This window comes from Ochotona curzoniae, unplaced genomic scaffold (genome assembly GCF_017591425.1).
Source record: "Ochotona curzoniae isolate NIBS_2020 unplaced genomic scaffold, NIBS_Ocur_1.0 contig_883, whole genome shotgun sequence".
NCBI classification, from domain to species: Eukaryota; Metazoa; Chordata; class Mammalia; order Lagomorpha; family Ochotonidae; genus Ochotona; species Ochotona curzoniae.
Window position 1 is genome coordinate 11,050,517 of NW_024466599.1, and position 24,653 is coordinate 11,075,169.

Genomic DNA, 24,653 nt, shown 5'->3' on the forward strand with positions numbered 1-24,653 from the left:
TCAAAAGACCATTCTTGTCCACAAGAGGCAAGACCAACCAAGGGTGAAAAGCCTGAGGCAAAACCGGTTCTGGTCCCCACCCACTCCTCCATTTTCTTGGCATTCTTCCACCCAGAAGAACAGTCCCAAGACCCCAAATGTAAGCCCAGTCTGCTGAAAGCTTGAGCCCCTGTCACGTGTTCAACCTCATCCTCAAGGGTGGCTGGCCATTCTCCTCTTTGATGATAATCTGACTTGGCTGTGAATTCCTACTCTGCCTCTTCCTCTGTTGTGCGTCTATTTCTGAACACACCCTCCTCCCCATTTCTCAACCTCTGGTTATCACTCTTCTCAGGTCAGCTAACTTTAATTTCACTTCCACCTAAGAGCAGCATACACACTTGGCTTTCTTGCTTCTAGCTTTATCTCAAGTACTATCCATTTTGCTGAGAGTCTCAAAATTTGACTAATTTTTATGGTTGAATGATATTCTAATGCATATATGTATAAAATGTCTTTGTCTGCTCACCCACTCATGGACTCTAGGTTGATTCTACAGCTCAGCTACTGAAAACAGAGCTGCAATGAACATGGGAGTGAAGGAACGTCTCTTACATTCAGGTTTCATTTCCTTAAGATACACATCCAAAAGGTTAGCTTCGTAAAATTCTAGAGATTTTAGTTTTCTGAAGAATTTCTGTTTTCTACGATGGTGGTACTGATTTGCATTCCCACCACGAGCGTACAAAGAGAGGTTTCCTTTTCTTCACACTATCACCAACTTGCTATTGTAGTCTTTCTTTCCTGCAATCACACTGTTGCAGAATGCATTGTGCCTCCATCCTGCATACACGACTCTATTTGTGTAGAAGGCAGTCATTATTTTCTGTCACTTGACAAATTCATCAGTTAAAAGACGACTCACTTATCATCTCTTCTCTGAACACCTTCCTGACCCATCTACTAAAATGTGAGTTAATTACTCCTGCAATTGAACCTCACCTGTTTCTTAGGATCCACTTTTATAAATGCTCACCAGAATAAAAGATGACTGGTGAATGCGCCAATCTGCTCAACTCAGACACAGAATTACAGATTCTTTCTTAAAAAAGCAAAATTAGGACTTATACATAGGAGAGAAAGGCAATTTTAAGTACAATCTGGGAATACATTCCCATCAATTTTTAAGGCAAAGTTATCAGCCAGCCAAGAATCAGCAAACAGACCAATTTGGGTAATGTTGCCCATAGTTTTTTTGAGTTTCTGAGACACCCAGCTGGGTAGTGCACACCAATCTTCTTCCTCAGGCCTACCCTCTTATCACGGCTAGGTCTGCAGCATTTCTCTCGTCTGTACAATCCCCATGGCACACTGCATCTACTCCTAGGTCTTCCACAACAGACTTTATGCCAGAACCTCTGGACAACGGATACCAACTGTCACTATTTCTCCAATGACTACACAGAAATTAAAATGGATTAGTGAAATTTTACAAATTAATATTATGTTAACACGGTTTTAAAACTTCCAGGCCTGGTGAAGCCTAGCAGCCAAAGTCCTCACCTTGCATGTACCGGGATCCCATGTGGGCGTCGGTTCCTGTCCCAACTACTCCATTTCCCATCTAACTCCCTGGCTTGTGACCTAAAAAAGCAGTCAATGATGGCCTAAATCCTGGGGACCCACACCCACAGGCACCTCCTTCAATTTTACACATGATTAAAACGAAAACCTGGAACAGTAATACTTACTAAGGTCTTACCTGCTTCTTATGTCATACATCTCATTTCGAAATTCAGAAACTATTATCTGAGGCCTCGAGGTTCCTGGTGAGTAAAATCTTCTCATTAACGACTGCAGTACTCGTTCATCAGCGTGATTGTGGCAGCAATAGGCCTGCAGGAGTCCTTTCAGGCAGGATTCGATAGCCAGAGCATGCTCAGGGTCCCGCGGGTGAATGCAAGCTCCTAAAAGCAGAAGGACTGACACTCACCTGGATAGCTCAACAGAATCGTCCTTTTAATGGTTCAAAATGACTTAAAATATTTTCAAAGTAATGTAAATAACATTGCAAATCTCACATGAACTGAAAAAGAAATTCCCACAAAGCCCCCGGACACAGAAAGGAGAAACCTATTAAATCCTGTAAAAATACTGCCCTACTCTAAATCAGCCAACAGTGATGTTCTGCATGAACCTGTTCCACCCTAGCTCCTCAGCAGGATTCTGAAGATCACCCCAAGGATGTATAGATTCTTTGCCACTTTCAAAAAAACACATTAATACTGGGACTGCAGATTGACCGATGGCAACAAAGCCCCATCTACTGAATGGACTGCGTATAAAGATGTCTACATTTAAACAGAGATGTCACTGTAATACTTAAACGCAACACTCCAGTAACAAAGATTTTAATTTAGAATACCATCTCACCTAAGATGTGCAATTATGCAAGTCATCAGAATAGGATCAAAAAATTCTTTAAATTTCATGTATTTTGGCAATAATACAGTACTTATAGTTGTATATAAATCATACTGTCAAACCTAAATAAGAAATAAGTAAAACAATTTTATAAAGCTCATGTAAAATTCATGAGCATTCTTTCAAGTATATAATACTAATTAGATTTCCTGATTTGATCCGTCATGTTCATTAGTTCATTAATTTGTTTAGGAGAAAAGTAAAAAGTTGATTATTAAACTCTATAATTTCCTTTCCCCAAGTTGTTTTTCTTCTGGTTAATAAACGTTTAAACGGTATCAAGAAAAGCTAAAAAATGCAATGTGATCTTAGCATTATTTCAAGAACATTTATAACTAAGGCCCCATCTAAGTACACTGCTTCTCTCTTCTCGTCTTATAAGGAGGCAGGAAGAGAGCACACTTATTGGTTTAGCCTCCACTGCCCACAATGCCACGCCGTGCCGGGCCAGAGCTGCCCGCAATGCCAGGCGAGGCCAGGCCACTGCTGCCTGCAACACCAGGCCAGGCCAGAGCTGCCCACCACACCAGGCCAGGCCAGAGCTGCCCACAATGCCAAGGATGGGATGGGCTAGAGCTGGCAGCTGGCAAACACAGAAAGGTTTTCTACATAGGCAGCAGGGGTCCAACGACGGAGCCCTCAGCACTGGTAGGAAGCTGGAATCTGGCGACTGAATCCATGAGCAGAAGAGTATTTTCATCACAAGGCTAAACAAAAATATGTAACTCTAAGATCTCTGTGTTTAAACTGGGTTCAAAAGACCTCTTTCTGAAAATAAAATGTGTATGATATCCTCTATAAGTCAAAACAATCACCTAGAGGGCCCACGGGCTTGTAGGCAAAGCGGCCTTGTCTGTAAGCATCATCTATTGCCTCCAGAAGGGCAGGCACATGAGGACCGAATCTCTTCAGTCGGTCAGTTTTGCTATCTTTGAGTTCTTTCAGTTGTCTCTGATTATAGTTCAGGATATTAGTCACATCTAATTCTTCTCTCCTAAGAAAAAAGAAGGCAGAAAAACAGATATGATAGTGAAGTCATAGAAATATGCAAACTTTGCCTTTACCAGCCACTCTAAAGAATGACAGCAGAACTCTGCAACTGAAAATAACTTCTACCAAACAAAAGCAGAAGTTCTTAGAATTCAGTATTAAAAAGGTGTTGGGCAAAGAATCCATCAACGTAGACATTACTTTAATACAAAATCCAGTAACTGTGAGAACTGCAAGGCGACTGTCTTACCTTCAATTCTTTTACAAATTTTAGAATGCTGTTAACACAAATAACACAGCAAATAACACAAAAATCATATTTTGTGTAAGCAACGAAAGAAAACTCCACAACTGCTGTAAACTTACTTAATTCTGGCATATTCTTCTTTGTCCTTTTCTATGGCCTGCTGAAACTGTTCAATATCTTGATTGACAGTATTTTCCTGATCATGTAAGCTCTTTACTCTCTCTTTTAAGCAAGATATTTTTTTTTGCCTTTCCAACCGCTCAGGTTCCAAAGATTGATCAGTACTGACAGTAAATAATCAAAGTGAAAAATATTAAAATTAATCATACATTTAAAAGACAAGTTAAAAAAAAAAAAAAGAAGACGACAAGTCCATCAGCCATAATACAGACAGCGGAACCCTCCATCAACCTAGACATTACTTTAATACAAAATCAGGTAACTGTGAGACCTGCAAAGTGACTGTCCTACCTTTTTTTAAGTTCCTCAATTCTCTTACAAAGCTGCTCATCATCTTTCTTTAACGCTCTATATTCGTTTAGGGAACGGTTATATAATACCTAACAAAAAATTAAAACATCCAATGAAACGAGGAAACAAAACTCCTAATCAAGTCTACTTTCAGCAGATTTTCACACTGGGGTTGACTATGACTGGAAATATACATATATTTTTAAAGGCTTAAATGATCATTAGAAACCACTGCCTTTTAGAAAAGGTGCAAGCTAATCAGATAAAACTCCAATTGTTTGTTTCTCCTCTAATTTTAAAAATGGGTAAACACAACTATTCTTTGTCATGCAATTTTCAATATTCCAGGCTAGCAAGCTTCTCACCTCAGCCTCATTATAGGCCCTTTTTCTGGCAGTGACTTCTGCCTTCAATGCCATGCACTCTGGTGCTCGTGCATTTGTCTCTTGACTAATTTCTTCCAGTTTATCTTGAATATTCTTGTATTTATTTTCTGCTTCATTAAGTTTGACCTTTAAGAAAATTACATTATTGGGGTATTTTTTTTCTTGCAAAAACAGAAAAACCTTTTAAAAAATCAGATCTAGTTCACATCCCAATGAACTGAATTTTGCTCAAAATATTAGGCAAGCAAACATATAAAATATCAAAATAGGATTTAATTTTAAATAAAATATGGTATTTTAATATAAATATGGTTTATAATATGGTATCTTCTGGCAGTATACACAAATGCCTTCAAACAACACAAGCAACGGGAAATAAAACACATTTCAGCAAAGAAAGACAAATTAATGAGACAGTTTGTACATAATGCTGCATAAGTACCTAAAACAAAATACAATTTATTCAGAAAAAAACCAAGATGCATTCAAACAGGCGCTATCTGAGCTGAGACTGGAAAAATTCATCTAAGTGAACAGGGCACAAGTTGGAGAAGGTGTTTAAAACTCGGAGAACATGTATTAAAGGTATTCACAATTCAGAGATCAAACACACTGCAGGAGCTTAGATGGAGAAGATGATGCTATGAGATAAGCTTTGCAGGTCATGTACCACATAGTCAATGAGCAATGTACAACTAATCCTCAACAGTGAGGCAAGAAAGGACAAAATTTGGATGTTACATCATTATGGAAGTACTTGGAAGGAAGGGTGGGAAGAGAGAAATGAAAAGACAAGACTTCAGTAATAAGTCAATAATGCGGGACAAAACGGAATGCTGACAATAGAATGAATCAATAGGGACACAGAAGTAAAGTATTTAGATCTGGTCAGCAACTGTTTTCCGCAGAAGCCAAAAGGGCACACTTCAGGCTTTGTGGGCATACGGTCTCTATTCAGCTCTGTCACTCTAACAGAAAAGAACTCTGCAGAATGAATTTAATAAAAACTTCTGATGGACCCAGACATTGCACAAATTCAACATTAACTCACAATACAAACATTCATTCATATTTCTAGCCTTAAATTACGTTAATACAAATTTGACATCTGCTTTAGATGCTATTTTCTTTTAAAAGCAATAATCAGGGGAGTTTCAAAAGTTCTAAAACAATGTATATTATTTTTTAAAAAAGATTTATTTTATTTTTATTAGAAAGTCAGATATACAGAGAGCAGGTGAGACAGAGAGGAAGACCTTCCATCCAATGGTTCATTCCCCAAGTGGCCGCAATGGCTGGAGCTGAGTTAATCCAAAGCAAGGAGCCAGGAAATTCCCACGTGGGCGCAGGGTCCCAAGGCTTTGGGTGATCCTTGACTGCTTTCGCAGGCCACAAGCAGAAAGCTGGGTGGGAAGTGGGGCCAACTAGACACAAACCGATGCCCATATGGGATCCCAGTGCATACAAGGCAAAGACTTTAGCCACTAGGCTACCAGGCCGGGTCCAAAAATGTATATAATTTAAAACCACACATGGAGTTTGAATTTTACACTAAAATAAGCTAATCTTTAATTCAATTTTCCATGAAGTTTTTGGGAATATTGTCAGCTTACAGGAAAGACGACTTCACATGACTCATGGTAGGAAATGTTGTGGGCGACAGGTAAGGCAGCTAACTATTAGAAGAGGCTAGGTCTGGACACAGACGTGTCTGAGTGTTGAAAGCAACGGGTAGCAGGTCTCTTCCAAACCAGCTGCTGCCACAAAGAAAGGGATCCAAATGCTACTTCTAGAACATGAATTTATGACACAACCAATCATGACTGCAGAATCTGGAATCACTATTTGAAGTGAAATTCAAAAACTTGAGGCTTAGAAATTATATCCTCTTGCTGCCTTGATAGTTTTGAAGAGTAACTGGGCTGTGTTCTGGCATTTTCTGTCTCAGCACTTATCAATACACTGGACGTTACTGAGATCCATTTCAAAGTCTAGGGAAGAGAACACAGTGGAGCTTTGAAGGGCGTAATGTTCTCAGTGTTAGTGAAAGAGGGTGATGACAGAAGGACAACGGTATCAGCAAGAGGGAAATCATATAAGGGTCAAACTATATTGCAAGCTTACTTTGCGGGTCCCTGGGGAGGAGAGTGACCTAAGAGAGATGGGGGAACAGTGCTCTCATGGGCAACTGACAAAGTTTCCTTTCAGGGTTACAGTTCTTATACACTTAGTAAAATGATAATTCAAACACAACTCAGACTTAGGTCATGTCTGCAAACAGGCACTTCAAGGAAAGTTAAAAAGTTGTCCTGGTCAAAGCACTCTTGAAACGGGGACTGGACAAGCAATACCCTCAGCCCTTGGTGAGCTGACCAGACAGCACAAATGTTTGCCTTTCATCGGAGAGAACACAAGAAGACCCCTGAGGACTCCCTGGGGGCAGCACGTGTGCCAGCCGAGGGGCCCTTCGCCTCCTCTTCCTGGAGCCTCTTCTGCACAGGGGTCCAGCCTTGCCTCTGTCACCCCAGCTTGTCTCGTTGGATGTGTTCTGACAACACTATATTTTGACTGCTATTGATCTACTGGACGTGCAGTGAGGTCAAGTTGGGAAGAAACACAAGACAGTAAACATTAGAGAGAGGATTCTCTGATACTGAGATTTTCTACAGTTCCACCGAAAAAGAAATGCTAGTACACGGGGATAGTTCCTGAGATAAGCTAGCTTTGAATACAATGCTCACCACTGCTCTCTTCTCCTTGAACTGTTTCAATCTCTTCTCAGTCATCACAGTGGATTAAAAATATTTTGATAGCAAAGCTACTGTAGTCCTGAAGGCAGGTGAAGGAAGTCATTGCCTTCATCCTGTTGCGACTGCTGTAGTTGGGCATAAAAGATGGGGGTGGCAGGAGGGGTGTGTCAAAGTATTTCCTAGTTTCACAAAGCAGTTCTATGGGGTTCTCTGCCACTCACTTAGCTGAGGTCTGAGAAATACAAGATGTGTAAGTCAGCAACTTGTGTGCAACTCTTTGTGGTGAGTCATTAGGCTAAAGAGAACAAACTTCAAAGTGATTTTTTAAAAGAAATATTTGCATTTATTTTCTGTGCTATCCTGTTTTTATTCAGAAAAGTGAATAGAAATTACAGCCTTTTGTTAGGTACCAGCAACAATTATTTCCTAGGATTAAATCCCAGAAGAAATATCATATTGTATACTGAATTTACAGTAAATTACAATGAAGTACACATATTTTCTCCTAAAAGGACTTGGTAAGACAAATAAAAGTCAACATGTCCATGCTTTCCAAAACCCTGCTTGCCAAAGTGTCCAAATGCTGAAGTACAAACCCAGAGTTTATAATCCTCTGCTTCCTGCTAGAAGGAGGTGAGCATCTGTGAGCAGGTCAGACTAGAAAATGCTTAAGGAGGAAACAATACTTAAGGCTTTACTCTGACAAATTGAGAAACAAGGCTGAGAAAAGATTTGGTGCTAGTTTCAGAGTATTTCCTCAGAAGTGGAAATTCAGAGGGATGAAACTCAGCCCAGATATCACTAAACCAACCATCCTCCTCTACACGTTCCCCATGAATTTATATACTCATCACCTTTGATGATTTGATGCCATAACCCTTAGAAGAAAAGAGACACCTACTTCTGTTTAAAAGGGGAAAAATCTGAGAAAGCTTACAACCTATACCACCCACCAAGCCTGGTGCCAGAAATTCTTCAGGGAAAAGGGAACACAACACCAAGGGCCGAGTACGCTGACACACCGTACACCAGGAGTACATTCCTGAATACACAAAGAAAAGCTACAGTTCCACCAGCAGTTCTACAGTACTAGCTGCACAACCTTGTCAATTGCCTACTTCAAATGGGCAAACCTCGTGGTATGTTAATTACATCTAAAACACTAAGGACATAAAAGGAGCTTTGCCGGAAGGTAAGAGTCTCTGTGGAAACTCCCCTGCAGGACAATGCCACTTCTCACCACCATCAGCCCGCTAGGGGCCCTACTGAAACTTTTTGCGCTCTTCTAAAATTTTTTCTTTTTTTAAAGATTTATTTTTATTATTTTTTATTGGAAAGGCGGATATATACAGAGAGGAGAGACAGAGAAGAAGATCTTCCGTCCGGTGATTCACTCCCCAAGTGAGCGCAACGGCCAATGCTATGCCGATCCGAAGCCAGGAGCCTCTTCCGGGTCTCCCACATGGGTGCAGGATCCCAAAGCTTTTTGGGCCATCCTTGACTGCTTTCCCGGGCCACAGGCAGGGAGCTGGAAGGGAAGCGGGGCTGCCAGGATTAGAACCGGCGCCCATATGGGATCCCGGGCGTGCAAGGCGAGGACCTTAACCACTTGTGCCACCACGCCGGGCCCTCTTCTAAAATTTTATACAGCAGAGTTTCCGCCTGGGTTCTTATCTCAGGTTGAAATGAAGCTTATCGATCTAACATCTTCCAAATGTTACAGCTGTATGAAATCCTCTAATGGGATATCTTGTTTCTAAGTCCTGTACATTTTCCTAATGTCCCATTGGCAGTTCCTGGGCATTGTTTTCAAATTCAAACTCCTATACTTGCTGATACTTAGGAACGATGTTTTTCTAGTTATTATCCTGGCACACACTTCATTCCTAAAGCCCCTTTTAGTTTGAACTTCTCAAAAAATTCAAAGTCCAGGCTTCCCATTCTAGTACTTTTCATCAGTAGCAAAGTCCCATTGTCTGTATCATGAAAAATCCAGTCTTAGCCAGACAGGCTTTTCACAGCCAACCATAAGATCTGATTTTCACAACAGTCCTCAAAAAAGCTTACATCTGCTTCACCTCATTAGTGAATTCACCTGCAAGCGCCACTTTTGTAGTTCATCAATAGTCTAATACTTGCAGTTAGATATGAGCCTACTGAGCTCCTGTGTTAAAAAACTGGAATTACCTGCTGTTCTTCCATCTTCCTGTCAAGTCTAGCAGCACGATCTTCTCCAATTTTGATATTATCTCTGATGGCATTCAATTGTTTTTCAATTTCATTGACCTAAGAAGAAATTATATAGCAAGTCATTGGTAAGACTGTCACCTTATACATTCTATATATTGCTAATATGTAAATAATTAAGTAAACATTACCACAGCCCAAGCCATCTCATGCTTCAAGTACTCTAAATTAGTCTTCATCGTACTTAAACCAGCAATACTTTGAAAACGTTCTTCTTTTTCCAAACACTGGCGCTTTAGTTCACTAAGTCGCTTAAGAGAAGAAAAAAACAAAAACACGGTATGTTTCTTGAGACATTCTACAAATGTTTTTCTTTTGAAGGCAATGTTTAGTAAGCACTCCATAAAGGTTTATTAGGATATGGCTTTTTTAAAGTAGAAATAAAAATACTTTTGGCTCTCTGACTTTTGCTAGCTACAACAATTTTGTTAATTTCTACACTACAAAAATGTGCCAATATTCTGCACATAAAAGAAAACCAAAAGAATTAAAGGCTTAAACCATACAAGCATAGACAAATTTCAATGTACTTCCACATTTCTTTTCTCTTTCTGTTCTTCTAAAGTGTAACCAGTACCCACTCCCCCACTCCAAAGATGAGCGAAGGATCAGAAATAGTCTGTTTCCAAAAACCAAAGCAGTTATTTTTAAAATCTAAATCTATGACAAATATCAAGTATCCTGACACTCAAAACAGTTTGGCTTCTAGACTTTACAGTCTGTATCCATGTAAGACACCAGTCCTCACTCACACTTTCCAAATTTGAATAGCATCTTAACCCTGCAGGTCTCGCTGTTTCTCGGTCAATTCATTTTCTCATTCTCCAGGATTACTGAAATTCATTATAATCTCATGAGACTCTATGTACACCATCATCATGTTTCCAAACCCTCATTATCCCTGGCTCAGCCTAAGGAGATTTAGAAGTTATCACTTGGAAACTCCTTACCCCAACTTCCAAGAAACTGATCTTCAAATATAAAACAGTGCACCCACGTGCACCCCTGCTTCCAAAGGAAAGATTTCCACACTGAGTTCCCACTCCCTACACTTAAACCTACTGACCTTCCATCCCATCTTTTCACCCTTGTCACTGACTCCTATCTGCTGCCGTGCTTCACTCTGCTCCAGGGCGTGCTGACTTACAAGTACACAACTACCAATTGGCACCATCTCTTCCACTAAAATTGTGCCCTTCCCATCCAAGTTGCTTGAAGATTGCCTATTCTTTTTTTCTTCATTTTTCAGCCTTAAATACCTAGTTTTTTTTTATATACCACTACTGAAACTCATCCTGCAAAAATCATCTTTGAAGAGTCACTGTAAGTACTTTGAGTTACACAATTGTTTTGGTGCTTTAGCCACAGTACACGTCCCACAGCCCGTCATGATGATCTCCTTCCTTCACTGACTTCTCCCCACGTGTTTTCACTCCACTCAGTCATCCACATTATTCCTGGGGCCTCCACACCAGTAATGCACTGATGCCACTCACACTCTTACTGACAGCAGACCTGGACATTATTGCAGCAGCACACAGGCAGCTTCCTATTTGACAATTCCCTCAGATGTACAAATTTCACTTTCCTTCCTAATACCTTATTGAAAAGGGAATTCACTCTTCTTTTTCAAAAAAAAGAAAAAACCCAACTGTTTCCCCTAGCTTCCTATCTCTAAACTTACTCAGTTGCGAGGAAAATTAATGGTGACATCATAGTCACACACACACAATTGCCCAATCATTTCAACTTATTTCCCTCTTGCTACAACAAATACCCTAATTTAGCTACCATAATCTCTTCAGACAATTGTATCTTCTTTATTAACCTCACTCCCTTGTCCTTATATCTCTCTTGTATAGCACGGCAATGTACTGAAAACGCACCATGTAGTCAAGTTACTCCAGTTCATGTCTCCTGCTGCTCTTACGTTGTGTAATATTCTCTACAATCTGGTACTTTCTCCCGCATACTTGTGTTCTTCACTCCAGCCCATGTAGGAATCTCTCAGCGCTTAAAGAGCACAACAGACTCTCCTGACCTGGAGACCTCTATCATGCTACTACTTGGAACATCCTCATTCACATCAACCACTGTCTCATCTTATTCATCCTTTAATGTCATTTCAAACATCACTTCATAACAGCTCCCCCCTATTTCTGTTCTCTCCAATGCCACACGCTCTTCACAGTTTTCACACAGAAGTTATACCTAGTGTTCAGCCTAACCCAATTACGTACCGTCTGTTTCCTGCTGCACACTTAGTCCATCATCCCAAGAATTCTGATACATATTTGTGCTATCTGCAAATGGGCAATGGACAATGCCAACAGGCATGTTGTAGAAATTCAGCATATGCTGGGCCCAGAGGTGTGGCCTAATGGCTAAAGTTCTCGCCTTGAACGCACGCCCCAGGATCCTATATGGGCGCCAGTTCAAATCCCGACAGCTCCACTTCGCATCCAGCTCCCTGCTTGTGGCCTGGGAAAGCAGTCGAGGATGGCCCAAAGCTTTGGGACCCTGTGCCCGTGTGGGATACCCGGAAGAAGTTCCTGGATCCTGGCTTTGGATCGGCATAGCACTGGCCATTGAGCTCACTTGGGGAGTGAATCATCGGACGGAAGATCTTCCTCTCTGTCTCTCCTCCTCTCTGTATATCTGACTTTCCAATAAATAAATAAATCTTTAAAAAAAAAATTCAGCATATGCTGAGTGACATCTAGTTTTTAAGCATATATACTTTTTCAAAATCCACAGCTCATTTTGAGAAGATAGGATATTTAATAAACTAGAAAAAAATTCTTATGTGCATAATATCTTAGGTACTCTGAAATATAAAAAGCGGAATGTTTCTTAAACTTTATACCCAAGATATCTGGAATTACTGAAAACAAATTAATACCATGGGGAAAGTGATGTTAACCCCAAGAGATCTGAAGCAAACCAACTTCTTCAAAATCCTGATGTGTTTTTTTAAAATCTACACTTAATATATGTATTTATTTGAATATTTCCTTTCCAATATTTCCTACTCCAAACAAGTAGGCTGAAATAATTCTGAGGTTATAGCAGTCCTTTCCACACTATATCATTACACAAGTTGGAATGAATAAGACATGGAATAAAATAAACATTCATTCTTGATTTCTCACTTTTCTTTTATATAACTACAGACCTTTTTCAAGAACTTACAAAGTAAAAAGGTTAGCAACATCTGATAAATTCAACTCCAGTCAATCCTCAGTATAAGTCCATGTCAAAAGGTCAACAAAAGTTGCTGGAACTTGAGAAGGCTGCATGTACTGATGAACAACAGAACAAGACGTGGAATCACAGGAAGCTAGCCGAGCGGAATACTAGACAAGTGTACTGTAAGCCTGCTGACTCTGACCCTCAGACACAACACTGCACACTCAAGAATCTGAAGAAGAAAGCCTAAGAACCAACTATAGCTGATAAAAAACAAAGTATGTCATTGTTGCTGTGACTGGGAATTCAAGCAAGCCTGCCCAGATGCCAAGCTTGTCAGTACTGATGACACCTGCTTTAAGCTATCAACTGCTTACAGAAGGCTAACATTTCACTAGTGTAATGAAGGAGATACTCAGTTTGATAATTATGCATGCATAGTATGTTTATAATTAGCGTGAGCCTTGTGCACATCCTCACAAAGGAGATAGGATAGTTCCTACAGTTTTTAAACTACATAAAAGAATGAAAATTTGTAATACCTTACTGTAGAACTAATCATGTAGCAAAAGTAAGTATGTAAGCTACTTCCTAGTCTTTAATTTGCACTCTAACATAAGATAAAGACATACAGACAGTCAATATTACAAAACAAACAAAAAAAATCAAGACCTCAAGTACTAAACATATACAAATTTCAGAGTATTCTACATAGTTTTATATACATGTTGAGATAGATTAATATATCATTTTATACTACCATTTCAAGTAGAAACCATGGGAATCTCTCCAATCTCAAACAGGTCTACATTAACCGCTTACAAACCTCTTCTCCCTGATTTATCTGCTCCTTTGTTCTTTCTTTTGTTTCCATAATGTAAGAATAATCTTCCTTCATCTGCTCAAGTTGGGTTGCTTTCATAAAGAACTGCATTAACAAGAAAAACAAAATCAGGAATGTATAAACTTACACAGAACTGTGAAAAATGAAAATATAATCTGAGAAGTGTTAAATGCGATAATTAAAAACCTTAAAAACACAGATACAAAAGACATCTTATTTCACACTCAAATTTACTGACCCTGCTATGTTTACATTCACACGCTCACTTGCAAAAGTATTCAATGCCCCACAGGAAAAGTAACTGCAGTATCATTTTGAAGGCTTCATGTCACTATGAGTTTTAAGCATAAATGACAGAAACCAGAGCTTGCACAGTGGCATAAAAAGCGAAGCCACTGCCAGCAGCGCCAGCAGCCCATACAGACATTGGTTTAAGTCCTGACTGGTCCACTTCCCATCCAGCTTGCTGCTGATGTGCCTGGGGAGGCAAGAGAGAAAGGCTCGAGTCCTTGCGTCTCCGCATTTGTGCGGGAGACCAGAAGAGGCTCCTGGCTTCGCTTTCAACGCTGTGGCCACTTAGGGAGTGAACCAGCAGAAGGCAGACCTCTCTTAACTCTGCCTTTCAAGTAAATAAATCTTATGAAAAAAAACAAAAACACAAGGGACAGAGACCACTCCTGTTCCTGTCTTTAATCTTATTGTAACTTAAAACTTTTAGAATATGAACCAGCAAAACTTATTCAGAAAGCTATAAAGTTTCAATAGTCAAATGTTTTTTAATTGTTCAACAGTTTAAAGTTCATAATATGTTTCATGATCAATTGTTCTTGGCTTTCCCTGAAGATTAACTTGAGAAAAACGAAATTCGTTCAGAATCAAAGGCAAAATACTAAAAACAATGACCTATCAACAAAATTATACTAACATTTTATTTAATTTCCCACTTCAGTCCTATAATAGTACTTAAATAGAAATCTTTAAGAAAAAGAAATTTCTGGCACTAACATTTTGGCATAGCAGGGATCCTGTATGAGCAACAGTTTTTTGTTTGTTTGTTTGTTTTTTTAAAGATGTATTTATTTTCACTGGAAAGGCAGATTTATACAGGAGAGACAGAAAGAGCTTTTATCTGCTTTTTCACTTCCCAAGTGGCTGCAATAGCCACAGCTGAGCCAATCCGAAGCCAGAAGCCAGAAGCTTCTCTTCTGGGTCTCCCAAGTGGGTCAAGAGTCAGGGCGTTGGGCCATCCTCCTAGGCCACAATCGGGGAATTGGAAGAGCTGGGACAGGCACCAGTGCCCATATGAGATCCCGGAACATGCAAGGTGAGGATATAGCCACTGAGCCTTTACCCAGGTCCAGCTGCTCCACTCTGATCCAGCTCTCCGCAAACGTGCCTGGGAAAGCGCAGAGGATGGCCCAAGTGTTAAGGGCTCCTGACTTCAGCCTGTACTAACCCCAGCCGATGTAGCCATTTAAGGAATGAAACAGTGAATGAAGACCGACCTCTGCCTCTCCCTCTTTCTATCCATAACTCTTCCAATTAAATAAATTTTAAAAAGAAGAAGAAGAAGAATCTCAGTATCTATTATTTGAGCAAAAATAATGTTTGGTATTTATGTACATGTGCTCATTTTGGATAATTTACATTTGCTTTGGTGGCTCTTACTTTGTATTTGTCACCCTCATTTTTAGACTGCAAGAACTGCTTGCTCATCTCTTGTGTCAAAACTGAAACTGGATTATCCACCTGAAATAAACAAGAACAGGTCTTTTAAGAAAATCCTACTTCAATGCCTTAAAGAAAGATGAACTGAAATAGACATTAAAACTGACCTACAGTAACATCAATAAAGCTAAGCATGGCCAAGTGTTAGCTTTGATAAATGTGAGTGATCTTTCACGTAGGGAGAATGTTTCAAAATTTCATGATTCCAAAACAGATACTCAAAATTCAACATTGAACCATTTTAAGACAGTGTAAGAATGCCCTGAGGTACTTTTATTAGAAAGTTTTTCACTTCCAGCTGCTTTTATAGACTATCACTGTTAATCACAGACCAAGAGTGGGCTATGCTGAGCTGCCCCCAGTTCCCATGGCACCATGTCCCCAGCTTTCTTTGAGCCTTGGGGCATGTTAGTGAGTTTCTACAGCTAAACAGATAAAGTTCAACTCCACCATTTCTATCCAGAATCACCATGATTTTTTTTTTTACCTTTTTCTTACAGCAATCTCAGATTTGCCATGTACCTTCATTCTTTCATGAGGATATTGTAAAAGGAATAGAAATCATTCCTATCCTTTGAAGAGTCATTTTAAATAAGCCATTGCTTGTATTAAACGATCAATTTAAACTATCAAAGAAATTGGAAAGACACAAAAAGAACACAACTTATCTAAAAACTCAGGGTCATTAGTATATGTGGCATTAGCAAAAACATCTTACGGTACATATTATGCAGTCAGTATAGATGAGAAACAAAAAGTTTAAAACCTTTATTTATTTAAATTTTGAATATAATGGTACAATTTTATAGGGCCTGGGATTTTTCTGTTCCCTCCCCAAATCTCCATCCCTGACTCATTTCCCCTATATTATTACAATAGTATAATCCTACATAAGCAGTCATAAGTCCATTAGTCTGTTCTTTAAGTGTGTCCTGACATTGCTGGTACAGACAACGGCACACAGTCCAGCATCCCATTGTCTAGATATGTTCAACAGTTTCACTGGGAGTCCATCTTTGATTTGGAAATAGAGATGCAAGCTGCATTGTATCTTCACATCTGGATATGATAGTCTCTTATGCCATCACTATACATTCCTTTAAGTTTACCTTAAAATGAGAAAATCTTTAACATTTGCAAAACACACTTGGGTAATTTGTTTTTATACCAGTGGTTTAAAACATTTCTTTTAAGTAAAATGCTAGGTTCTCTCTTCTAAGGTAAAACAAAAATTTATGCAATTGTAAAGAAGCCTTTAAAGTTTTCTAACACAAAGACCAGACTGTGACTGCTGCATATTTTTTACAATGATTTTTTTCTACTATAGTTTCAGACTGCCATCTGACTTTTTTTTTTAAAGATTTATTTTTATTATTTTTTTTTATTGGAAAGGCGGATATACAGAGAGAAAGATCTTCCGTCCGATGATTCACTCCCCAAGTGAGCGCAACAGCCGATGCTATGCCGATCCGAAGCCAGGAGACTCTTCTGGGTCTCCCATGCGGGCGCAGGGTCCCAAAGCTTTTTGGGCTGTCCTCGACTGCTTTCCTGGGCCACAGGCAGGGAACTGGAAGGGAAGCAGGGCTGCCAGGATAGAACCGGCGCCCATATGGGATCCCGGGCGTGCAAGGCGAGGACCTTAACCACTGCGCCATCCCGCCGGGCCCCCATCTGACTTTTTAAAGGCTGAGGAGGATGTGGGGCCTGGAGCCTAAGACAACTACCAACCATACCAAAGACTGATTTCTGCACTCATTCTGGAGGCCCTGGATGAATTCCAAGTTACCAGCTTTGGCCTCATTTCAGCCCAACCATCAAAGGCATCTGGAGGAGTGAACTAGCAAGTAGGCATCTCTCTTTGTCTCTCAAAACACATCAACAAATGCACCAGCTTAACCACAGAGTAGAAGGGACTATACAATTAGATACTGTATAGTATCCAAATCAAAGATATAAAGAGGTAAAGCTAGGTGCGATGCTTTAGTCCACTATAGCCAAAATATCACCTTAACATAGCAATCAACATGAAAATTAAGCTATTCTTTTTTATTGTCTTCAAAATCTGCTACTTCATCTACTATGAAGCACACCTCAAGACCACCTATATGCAAGCATTCAAGATCCATCCACCTGTGGCTAGTGATTAGCTTTTAACAGCAAGGTTCTAAGTCCTCTGGTATGTTATCAATGAATCTGACCTTCAGTTACAATTAAACCATCCAAGAAGAATAAAGTAATTAACATAATAATCTTCATTATTTTAAGAAAGAATAAGCATCTTTTATATTACCCAAGGAAGTAGGAGCATGCAGAAGCAGGCTTTTACGCTCTACCAAAGGAGAACTTCCTACAGAAACAACCCACAAAAGAGACTAAGAGACTCCCTGACTGAGTGACTGCCCCAACCAACCTTCAGGTGCATGTGACAGAGACATCTGAAGTCCACACAAGGTCTGCACAGCATGCCAGAGAACCACAGGGTACATGTGGAGCAGGCCCGTGTGTCAGGTACCCACAGGGTGCAGCATGACCCGCATGGCTGGGTAACCTCAAACATTCTCCTAATCTCTGTTATTACATAAACGATAAGTTTTGGTTTTCAGTACTCAAACTGTGTTCTAACTGAAAATACATTTGCTGCACCTGCTCTGCTCCAGATTTTAATAATGCTTCTTATTCTTTCCTAAGCTTGTGACTTGCCACATATGGCTTTTTCTGCTTCACCAAAATCAACAATAAAAAAACAGGTCATACACTTCGTGGACAGGAGCCATTTATGGCTAGAGATTACCCTGACAAGCAGGGTAGATTCAGACACCGAACACCACAGAGATTTGTTCTGGTAAGTTTGTTCTAAAGCAAACTGGAAAAGAGATCAAAACTCCTGAACGTTCTTTCTCTGTAGTAACAATCATAGTGCTCTAAATCCTGAAAAATAACCCCCAGTGTGGCACAGACACAGCAGTACATAATGACCAAGTACACAGACGGCGCAGTGGTCACACGTGCCTGGGACACCCTCTCCCATATCCAAGTGCTTGGTTCGAGTCTAAGCGCCCTTCCTTTTCTCACCGAGCTTCCTGCTGAAGAGCACCTGAGAAGCAGCATAGGACAGCTCATGCACCTGACTCGGTCACCTGCAGGGGACACTGGGACTACGCTTCAAACACGCTCTAACTCTGACCATGTTGGAAATTTGGGGAGCAGGCAGGCAGTTGGAAGACTAATGTCTCTGCCTTTCAAACCAAAGTACAATCTTTTTTTATATATATAAAGCTTTACCCATTTTCATTTGAAAGGCAGATTTTTACAAAGAGAGGACAGAGAACCACATTTCCGTTCAATACTAAAATCTCGCAATGGCCAGAGCGGAGCTGATCCGGAATCAAGAGCCAGGAGCTTCTTCAAGGTCACCAAGTGGATGTAAGGTTTCAATGATTTGGACCATCCTCTGCTGCCTTTCCTAGTCACGAACAAGCGGCTGGATCAGAAGTGGAATAGCCAGAACTCTAACTGGCACCTCTATGGGCTATCAGTTCAGCAGGTAGAGGAGTAGCGTGCAATGCCATGCCAGCAGGTCACACAGTCTCTTTATCTCCTTTTTAAGACCTATCATTTCCTGTAATTCCTCCACCATCCGTCACAGGGGCTGCATCACAATCCATGCTATGCTACTTGGACTTTGGATTTCCACAACTCTAAGCTTTAATTAAGCCTCTTTTTCTTCCTAAGAAACCTGTCTCAGAGACTTCATCACAGCCTTGCAGTACTGTCTAACACAAAGTATCTTAGCAGAGAGGACCCAAGCCTTGTCGCCTATTATTGGGATCAGTAACTCTGAAATAGACAGAAACATTTTCTCCTTCTGGATTACATTTTCTTTCTTTAAGAATATAGCAACTGAGAATCAAGACAGCAGAACAGGGTAAAGACACGTTTAAACAAACATCAGTCAGGGTGAAGCAGAGAGGGCACATTCCAGGAAATAGGACAGGACAGACAGGGCACCTGGAGACTGATGGACACGGGAAAGCAGTGGAAACACGGTGTGGTGTTGCAGTGACCAGGCACCCCAGCAACATTCAGCCAGTGGCAATCTGAACTGCACCAGTGGACAGAACTCCACCAGCAACCAGGTAGGAAGTGGAGCTCATCAGGAGCTCAGCAGGTGAACCCAGAGAGCTTCCTGTCCTGCTGGTTTGTTCGATTTGACCAGGAGCAGAGACAGAGCAGCAGATCCCAGACAGGCAGCATGGAACAGGCTGGATTTCACAGCCCAGACATCCAACAGAGCCAAATCAGGTACAGTTTTTGTGGAGGGAGGCAAAGGTGCTAGGACAAGACTGTGCCTGCTCTAAGCTGGAAGGGAACTCACTTCAGGCTCAGTGAATAGCAATGACATAGCATCTACAAGTTCCACCCACTATAGGTTTGGGCAGCCCCCAGACATAATGGCCAGCAGGTTAAGAACTCCATCAGGCACCATTCTGAACAGTGTGGCAAAGGGTTTGTGATTTGTGAGACTGCTAAGAAAACAGTGAGCTGCACATGTGCTGAGCTGGGAGCAAACGCACTGAACTCAGCGCATAGTACTGGTGGCTTCAAAGTGGCACAAGTGACTGCAAACAACGAATTGTGTACCAACTACAATCACTAAAATCGAACTGCAGACCTGTGGGTGACACAGCTTAGAAACCTGCCCCAAGAAGAATCTGCTAACCAGAAGTACAACGACCAAGAGCAAAAGAAGAGACAGAAGCCCAATGAATACTGCTGAAGGCTCCCCTGCAAAGGAACAAAAGCCTTGTCCAACCTCAGAGTTACCTGAAGAACACATTGAAAAAATGGGGGATACAAAATTCAGGAACCTTATAAAGCTTCTTATGAAGAATGAGAAGCACGTATAGGAGTTAAAGGAATTTAAGAAGTATGTCACAAAGGAAATAGTAATACTGAAACAAAATCAAGCAGATTATTGGAAATAAAGGACACAACAGAGCAAATTATAATTCAGTGGAAAGTCTCAATAATAAAATGAACATGCAGAAGAAAGAATCTCAGAATTGGAAAATATTTCTTGTCATGATGGGGAAACAATCAAAAAGCTAGAAGCAGAGCTGGGTCAAACTAATAAAAATATTCAAGAACTAAGACATACCATTAAAAGGCCAAATATAAAATTTACAGGAGCTCCAGAAGGTGCAGAAAAAGAAGCTGTGTTTAAAATGCATTCACTGAAATAATAAGGGAAAATTTCCCTAACCTAGCGAAACAATGGGGAAACAACATCCAAAAGGGGGACAGAACTCCCAACAGGGTTGACCAAAAGCAATCTTCAAGCCCGACACATAATAATCAAGTTCTCTTCAATCAAACATAATGAAAAGATCCTTAAATGTACACGTGAAAAAAAATTAACTGACATATGACAGAATGCCTGTTAAAGTCACAGGTAGACCTCTCACAGGAAACTCTATAGGCCACAAGAGAATGAAGCGACATATTCCAGATTCTAAAAACAAGATTGTCAGCTCAGAATAAATAACATACTTTCCTTTCCTTTTGTCTTTGAAAATGAAGTAAAATTCGTCCACAGTAAAGTTAAAAGAATATGCCTCTTCTAAACCTGCCCTGCAAGCACTACTTAAAGGAAAAGAAACAGACCCGTCAAACCCAAGGGAAATGCGAAGACCATCCCAGCAAGATAATAACAAGGCTAAATCAATGACCAACCCATTGTTAAAATGACAGGACTAATTACCACCTATTTATATTAATCCTGAATGTAAATGGCTTAAACTCATCAATCAAACATCATAGATTAGTAGACTGCATTTAAAAAACAAAACCCATCTATGTTGCCTACAGGAGACACATCTCACCAACCACAACCAGCGGAAACCATCTCTCACAGATTTCAACATTTTTGTTTTTATTTTCATTTCTTCAACACTTTTTTCCCCATTAAATTCTTCACTAACTCATAGCTCCTATGGTGGCATCATTTTCTTCAAGAAGGTTCTTGAGTTTCTTTTTCATTTCTTCAGTGACACATTACTCATTCAGTAGCATGTTATTTAACTTTATGGTGTTATAAATTTCTTTTTTTCCTCTGCTGCTGATTTTGCTTTGTGGCTTTTCATTTAAGGGGATGTATAGTAACTGTGTAATGGAGACTATCATACCCAGATGTGAGCATGCAATGCAATATGCATTTCTACTTCCAGATCAAAGACGAACTCCCAATGAGACTGAATATATCTTGACAACATGATACTGGATTCTTCGCCACTGTCCATTTTCCATGCCTGCAATGATGGACTTATGACTATTTATGAAGAACGATACAAGTGTAATAATATAGGGGACTTCGTGAGGGGTGGGGAAGAAGAATTAGGGAGGGGATAAGGGAAATTCCAGGGCCTATGGAACTGTGTTATAAATTGATAACAACAATAATAAAAGAAAAAACACAAAACAAAACAAAACAAAATATAGCAATTCAGTTACATGGTAGGATGTTTTTTAAATTTAAAAGTCTTATTTTAACACAAACTTTAGCCCTTAGCAGTTTAAATGTTCAAATTAAAGCCAGCATGTTATATATTTAAAATTCATGGTGAACTTGTAATTGTTAAGCGGTTTCATTAACAATAGTTAACAGTACACATTCTGTAGTCAGGTTACGCATGAGTTATTTTTAACAGTTTCTATACCTTAAGCACAAGCACGCCAAAAAACAATCAGTTTAATTACTTTGATATACAATTTTAACAATTACCTGAATGTTAAAATGATCAAGAATTGCAGTTAACTCGTCTTTCTTTGTAGAAACCACAGCACCTAATTTATGAGAAACAAAAAATTACCAGACAATTTTAGGAAAACAACCCAAAAAATACATTGTCCTACTTAATAACATACCAAAATGAATTACTCTTCATCTTATCATCAAGAAAGGTAGCACCAAATTATGTATCAATCAGAGGAACTAGAGTGCTATGCTAATCACAGCACAGTGGAGAGGAAAAAGTTCCAGCCAGGTGCACTGCAAGGGAGCATCGTCATCTCCTAACATTTGCTCCTCAACTACCCATATTTTCCAGTGTCCCTACACTTGCCTTTCTTCCTCTGTGCCTGTTACTATCCTTTCTAGCCACCTCTCTCCACAGCTACAAAAAGAGCAAGGCTAGGAGACCGGCACAGTAGCCTAGTAGCTAAATCCTCTCCTTGCATGCACCAGGATTCCACATGGGCACTGGTTCATGTCCTGGCTGCTCCAATTTCCAGCTCCCTGCTTGTAGCCTGGTAAAGTAGTCGAGATTGACCCAAGGTCTTAGAACCTTGCACCTGAATGAGAGACCCGGAAGAAGCTCCTGGCTTTGGACTGGCTCATCTCCAGCCGTTGCGGTCACTTGGACAGAGAACCAGTGGACAGAAGATCTTCCTCTGTCTCCCTCTTCTCTGTAAATCAGCCATGTCAATATAAAATAAATAAACAAATAAATTTTAAAAAGGAGAAGAAGAGAAAAAAGTGCAAGGGTGCAAGGTCTCTATGTAAGAGATTTGCCTATAAAGCTGTGCATACACATATGAATACCTGAACACAGAACAACCAACCCTAAGATACAGGTTTTAAGGGAATGGGAAAAAAATACTCTTTGAATGAGTATGAGCATAATAAATTGTTTTTGAGTATTCGCTAATATTTGTATGAAAAGGAAACCAAAACGAACCTGACGAGCTTTTCAGTTTGTAAGAGCGACTCCCATCCACGCTGATGTGCTGCTTCACCGTGATGCAGTCCCCGTACACGCTGGCCTTAAAGGCGTCGTCGCCTCTGTTCCTCAATGTGATGGTGATATCTGCTGAGCTGAAAGACACCGTCAGGCTAACTCAGACACAGCTAAGTACAAGAGTGAGAAGACCATGTTACCCTCCAAATAATCTAGCAAATTCACTTAAAACCTTGCTTATGTACACAGCTGCTGACTGACAGCTTATTACAGAATGATAAAGATATTAACAAAATAGAATAAAAATATAAAGTTCAGAACAAGTTTTATGCAAAATTATCTTCTATCTGTTAACAGAAATACAATATGTTACCCCAAAACATTAAGTTCCACTTATTTCAAATCATGTAAGCAACTAGTATATTTTGCTATAAGGATTATACAGTCCATTATAACATACGACCTGACTAGGAACACTTGCACAATGAAGCAGCACGTTGAGAAAAGGCATTTAAAAATGATGAAGAATGATGATACCCAAGAATGCTTCGTAAAAAGATCAGCATGAAGGAGCTACCTTAATTTTTTAATTACTTGATAGTAAAAATAAAATAAAACTATCTGATACCAAGAAATATAAACTAAAGCTCAAAATTTCTTCAAGGGTTGACACTGTAAATTATTTTACAACAATACAGTTAAATATACATATAACACCTGAAAGCATAACTCTGCCTAACTGAATATATCTGTCAGATTTACAACCATGTATATTTCAAGATATTACAAGGGGAAAAATCAGTAATTGCACACTTCCAGTCTGCTAAACTAACACTTAATAGAAAAAAATCAGACACTGATCAATATACTCATAGATATAACTTCCTAACACTTAAAAGCAGAAAATACTTACTTAGTCTAGTTTCTAAGAGCATGTACTAAAATGGAAATCTTTGACAAAAAAAACCACTGCAAATAGTAATGAAATAAACTTCGTGAATTTGTAATCATATTCCAAAACTATTGTAATTTGTAAGAAATGTCAGAAAAAAAGAGCTGGAATGACCGTGACCGTCACACATCTGTGGGACACAAAGCAAACGCCCCGAAGGGCTCACTCTGCTCTTGCTCCCTCCCCTGTCCTTCCTGCAGCTCAGCAGGAAGATTGGGCTTCACCGCCTGCCCTCCCAGGGCCTATCGTCCCAGGTTAAAGACGAACAGAACTAAGACCTAACAGAGCGATCAGCTTCTTTGCTTCTTTTAAAATACAAAGTAAAAAAATTTCTAAAAATATCTGAAGCAAGTTTATAACTTAGTTAACATTCTATCAATGTTAAAATTACATATAGCTTTGATAAATCCATCTTAGTTACTGAAGATACAAAAATTAAAGGAAACTGGGTAAATGTACATAAACAGACGTCTCTACTATCTTTACAATACTTCTGCAAATGCATAATTATTTTTAAAAAAAGCTTTTAAAATTCAAATTAAGATACAACCAAGTCAAGAGATGGTGATTCTATGGAGCTACAAAGTTATGGGACCTGGGAAAATAGTCTGTGAAAGCAGCAGGAATCTGGACTAGGATAACCTCTTGGG

General features: G+C 39.7%; 1 protein-coding gene across 5 annotated transcripts in view; it reads right to left on the minus strand.

Annotated features, from left to right (window-relative positions):
• The window catches only part of SMC6 (structural maintenance of chromosomes 6), a 71,540-nt gene that overhangs the window by 29,050 nt on the left and 17,837 nt on the right, over positions 1-24,653 (minus strand). For 3 of the 5 annotated variants that reach the window (XR_005885153.1, XM_040992856.1, XM_040992855.1), the window contains 11 exons: positions 23,052-23,188; positions 22,097-22,158; positions 15,256-15,336; positions 13,570-13,671; positions 9,686-9,805; positions 9,495-9,593; positions 4,537-4,683; positions 4,172-4,260; positions 3,820-3,984; positions 3,279-3,457; positions 1,742-1,946 (listed from right to left, as the gene is read on the minus strand). Coding sequence is in view for 4 of the 5 variants with exons in the window: in XM_040992856.1 (XP_040848790.1) it covers positions 1,742-1,946; positions 3,279-3,457; positions 3,820-3,984; positions 4,172-4,260; positions 4,537-4,683; positions 9,495-9,593; positions 9,686-9,805; positions 13,570-13,671; positions 15,256-15,336; positions 22,097-22,158; positions 23,052-23,188 (1,386 nt within the window). In the remaining variant the exon portion in view is untranslated. The remainder of the gene's footprint in view (positions 1-1,741; positions 1,947-3,278; positions 3,458-3,819; positions 3,985-4,171; positions 4,261-4,536; positions 4,684-9,494; positions 9,594-9,685; positions 9,806-13,569; positions 13,672-15,255; positions 15,337-22,096; positions 22,159-23,051; positions 23,189-24,653) is intronic. The other 2 variants (XM_040992857.1, XM_040992858.1) reach the window with 2 other exon arrangements.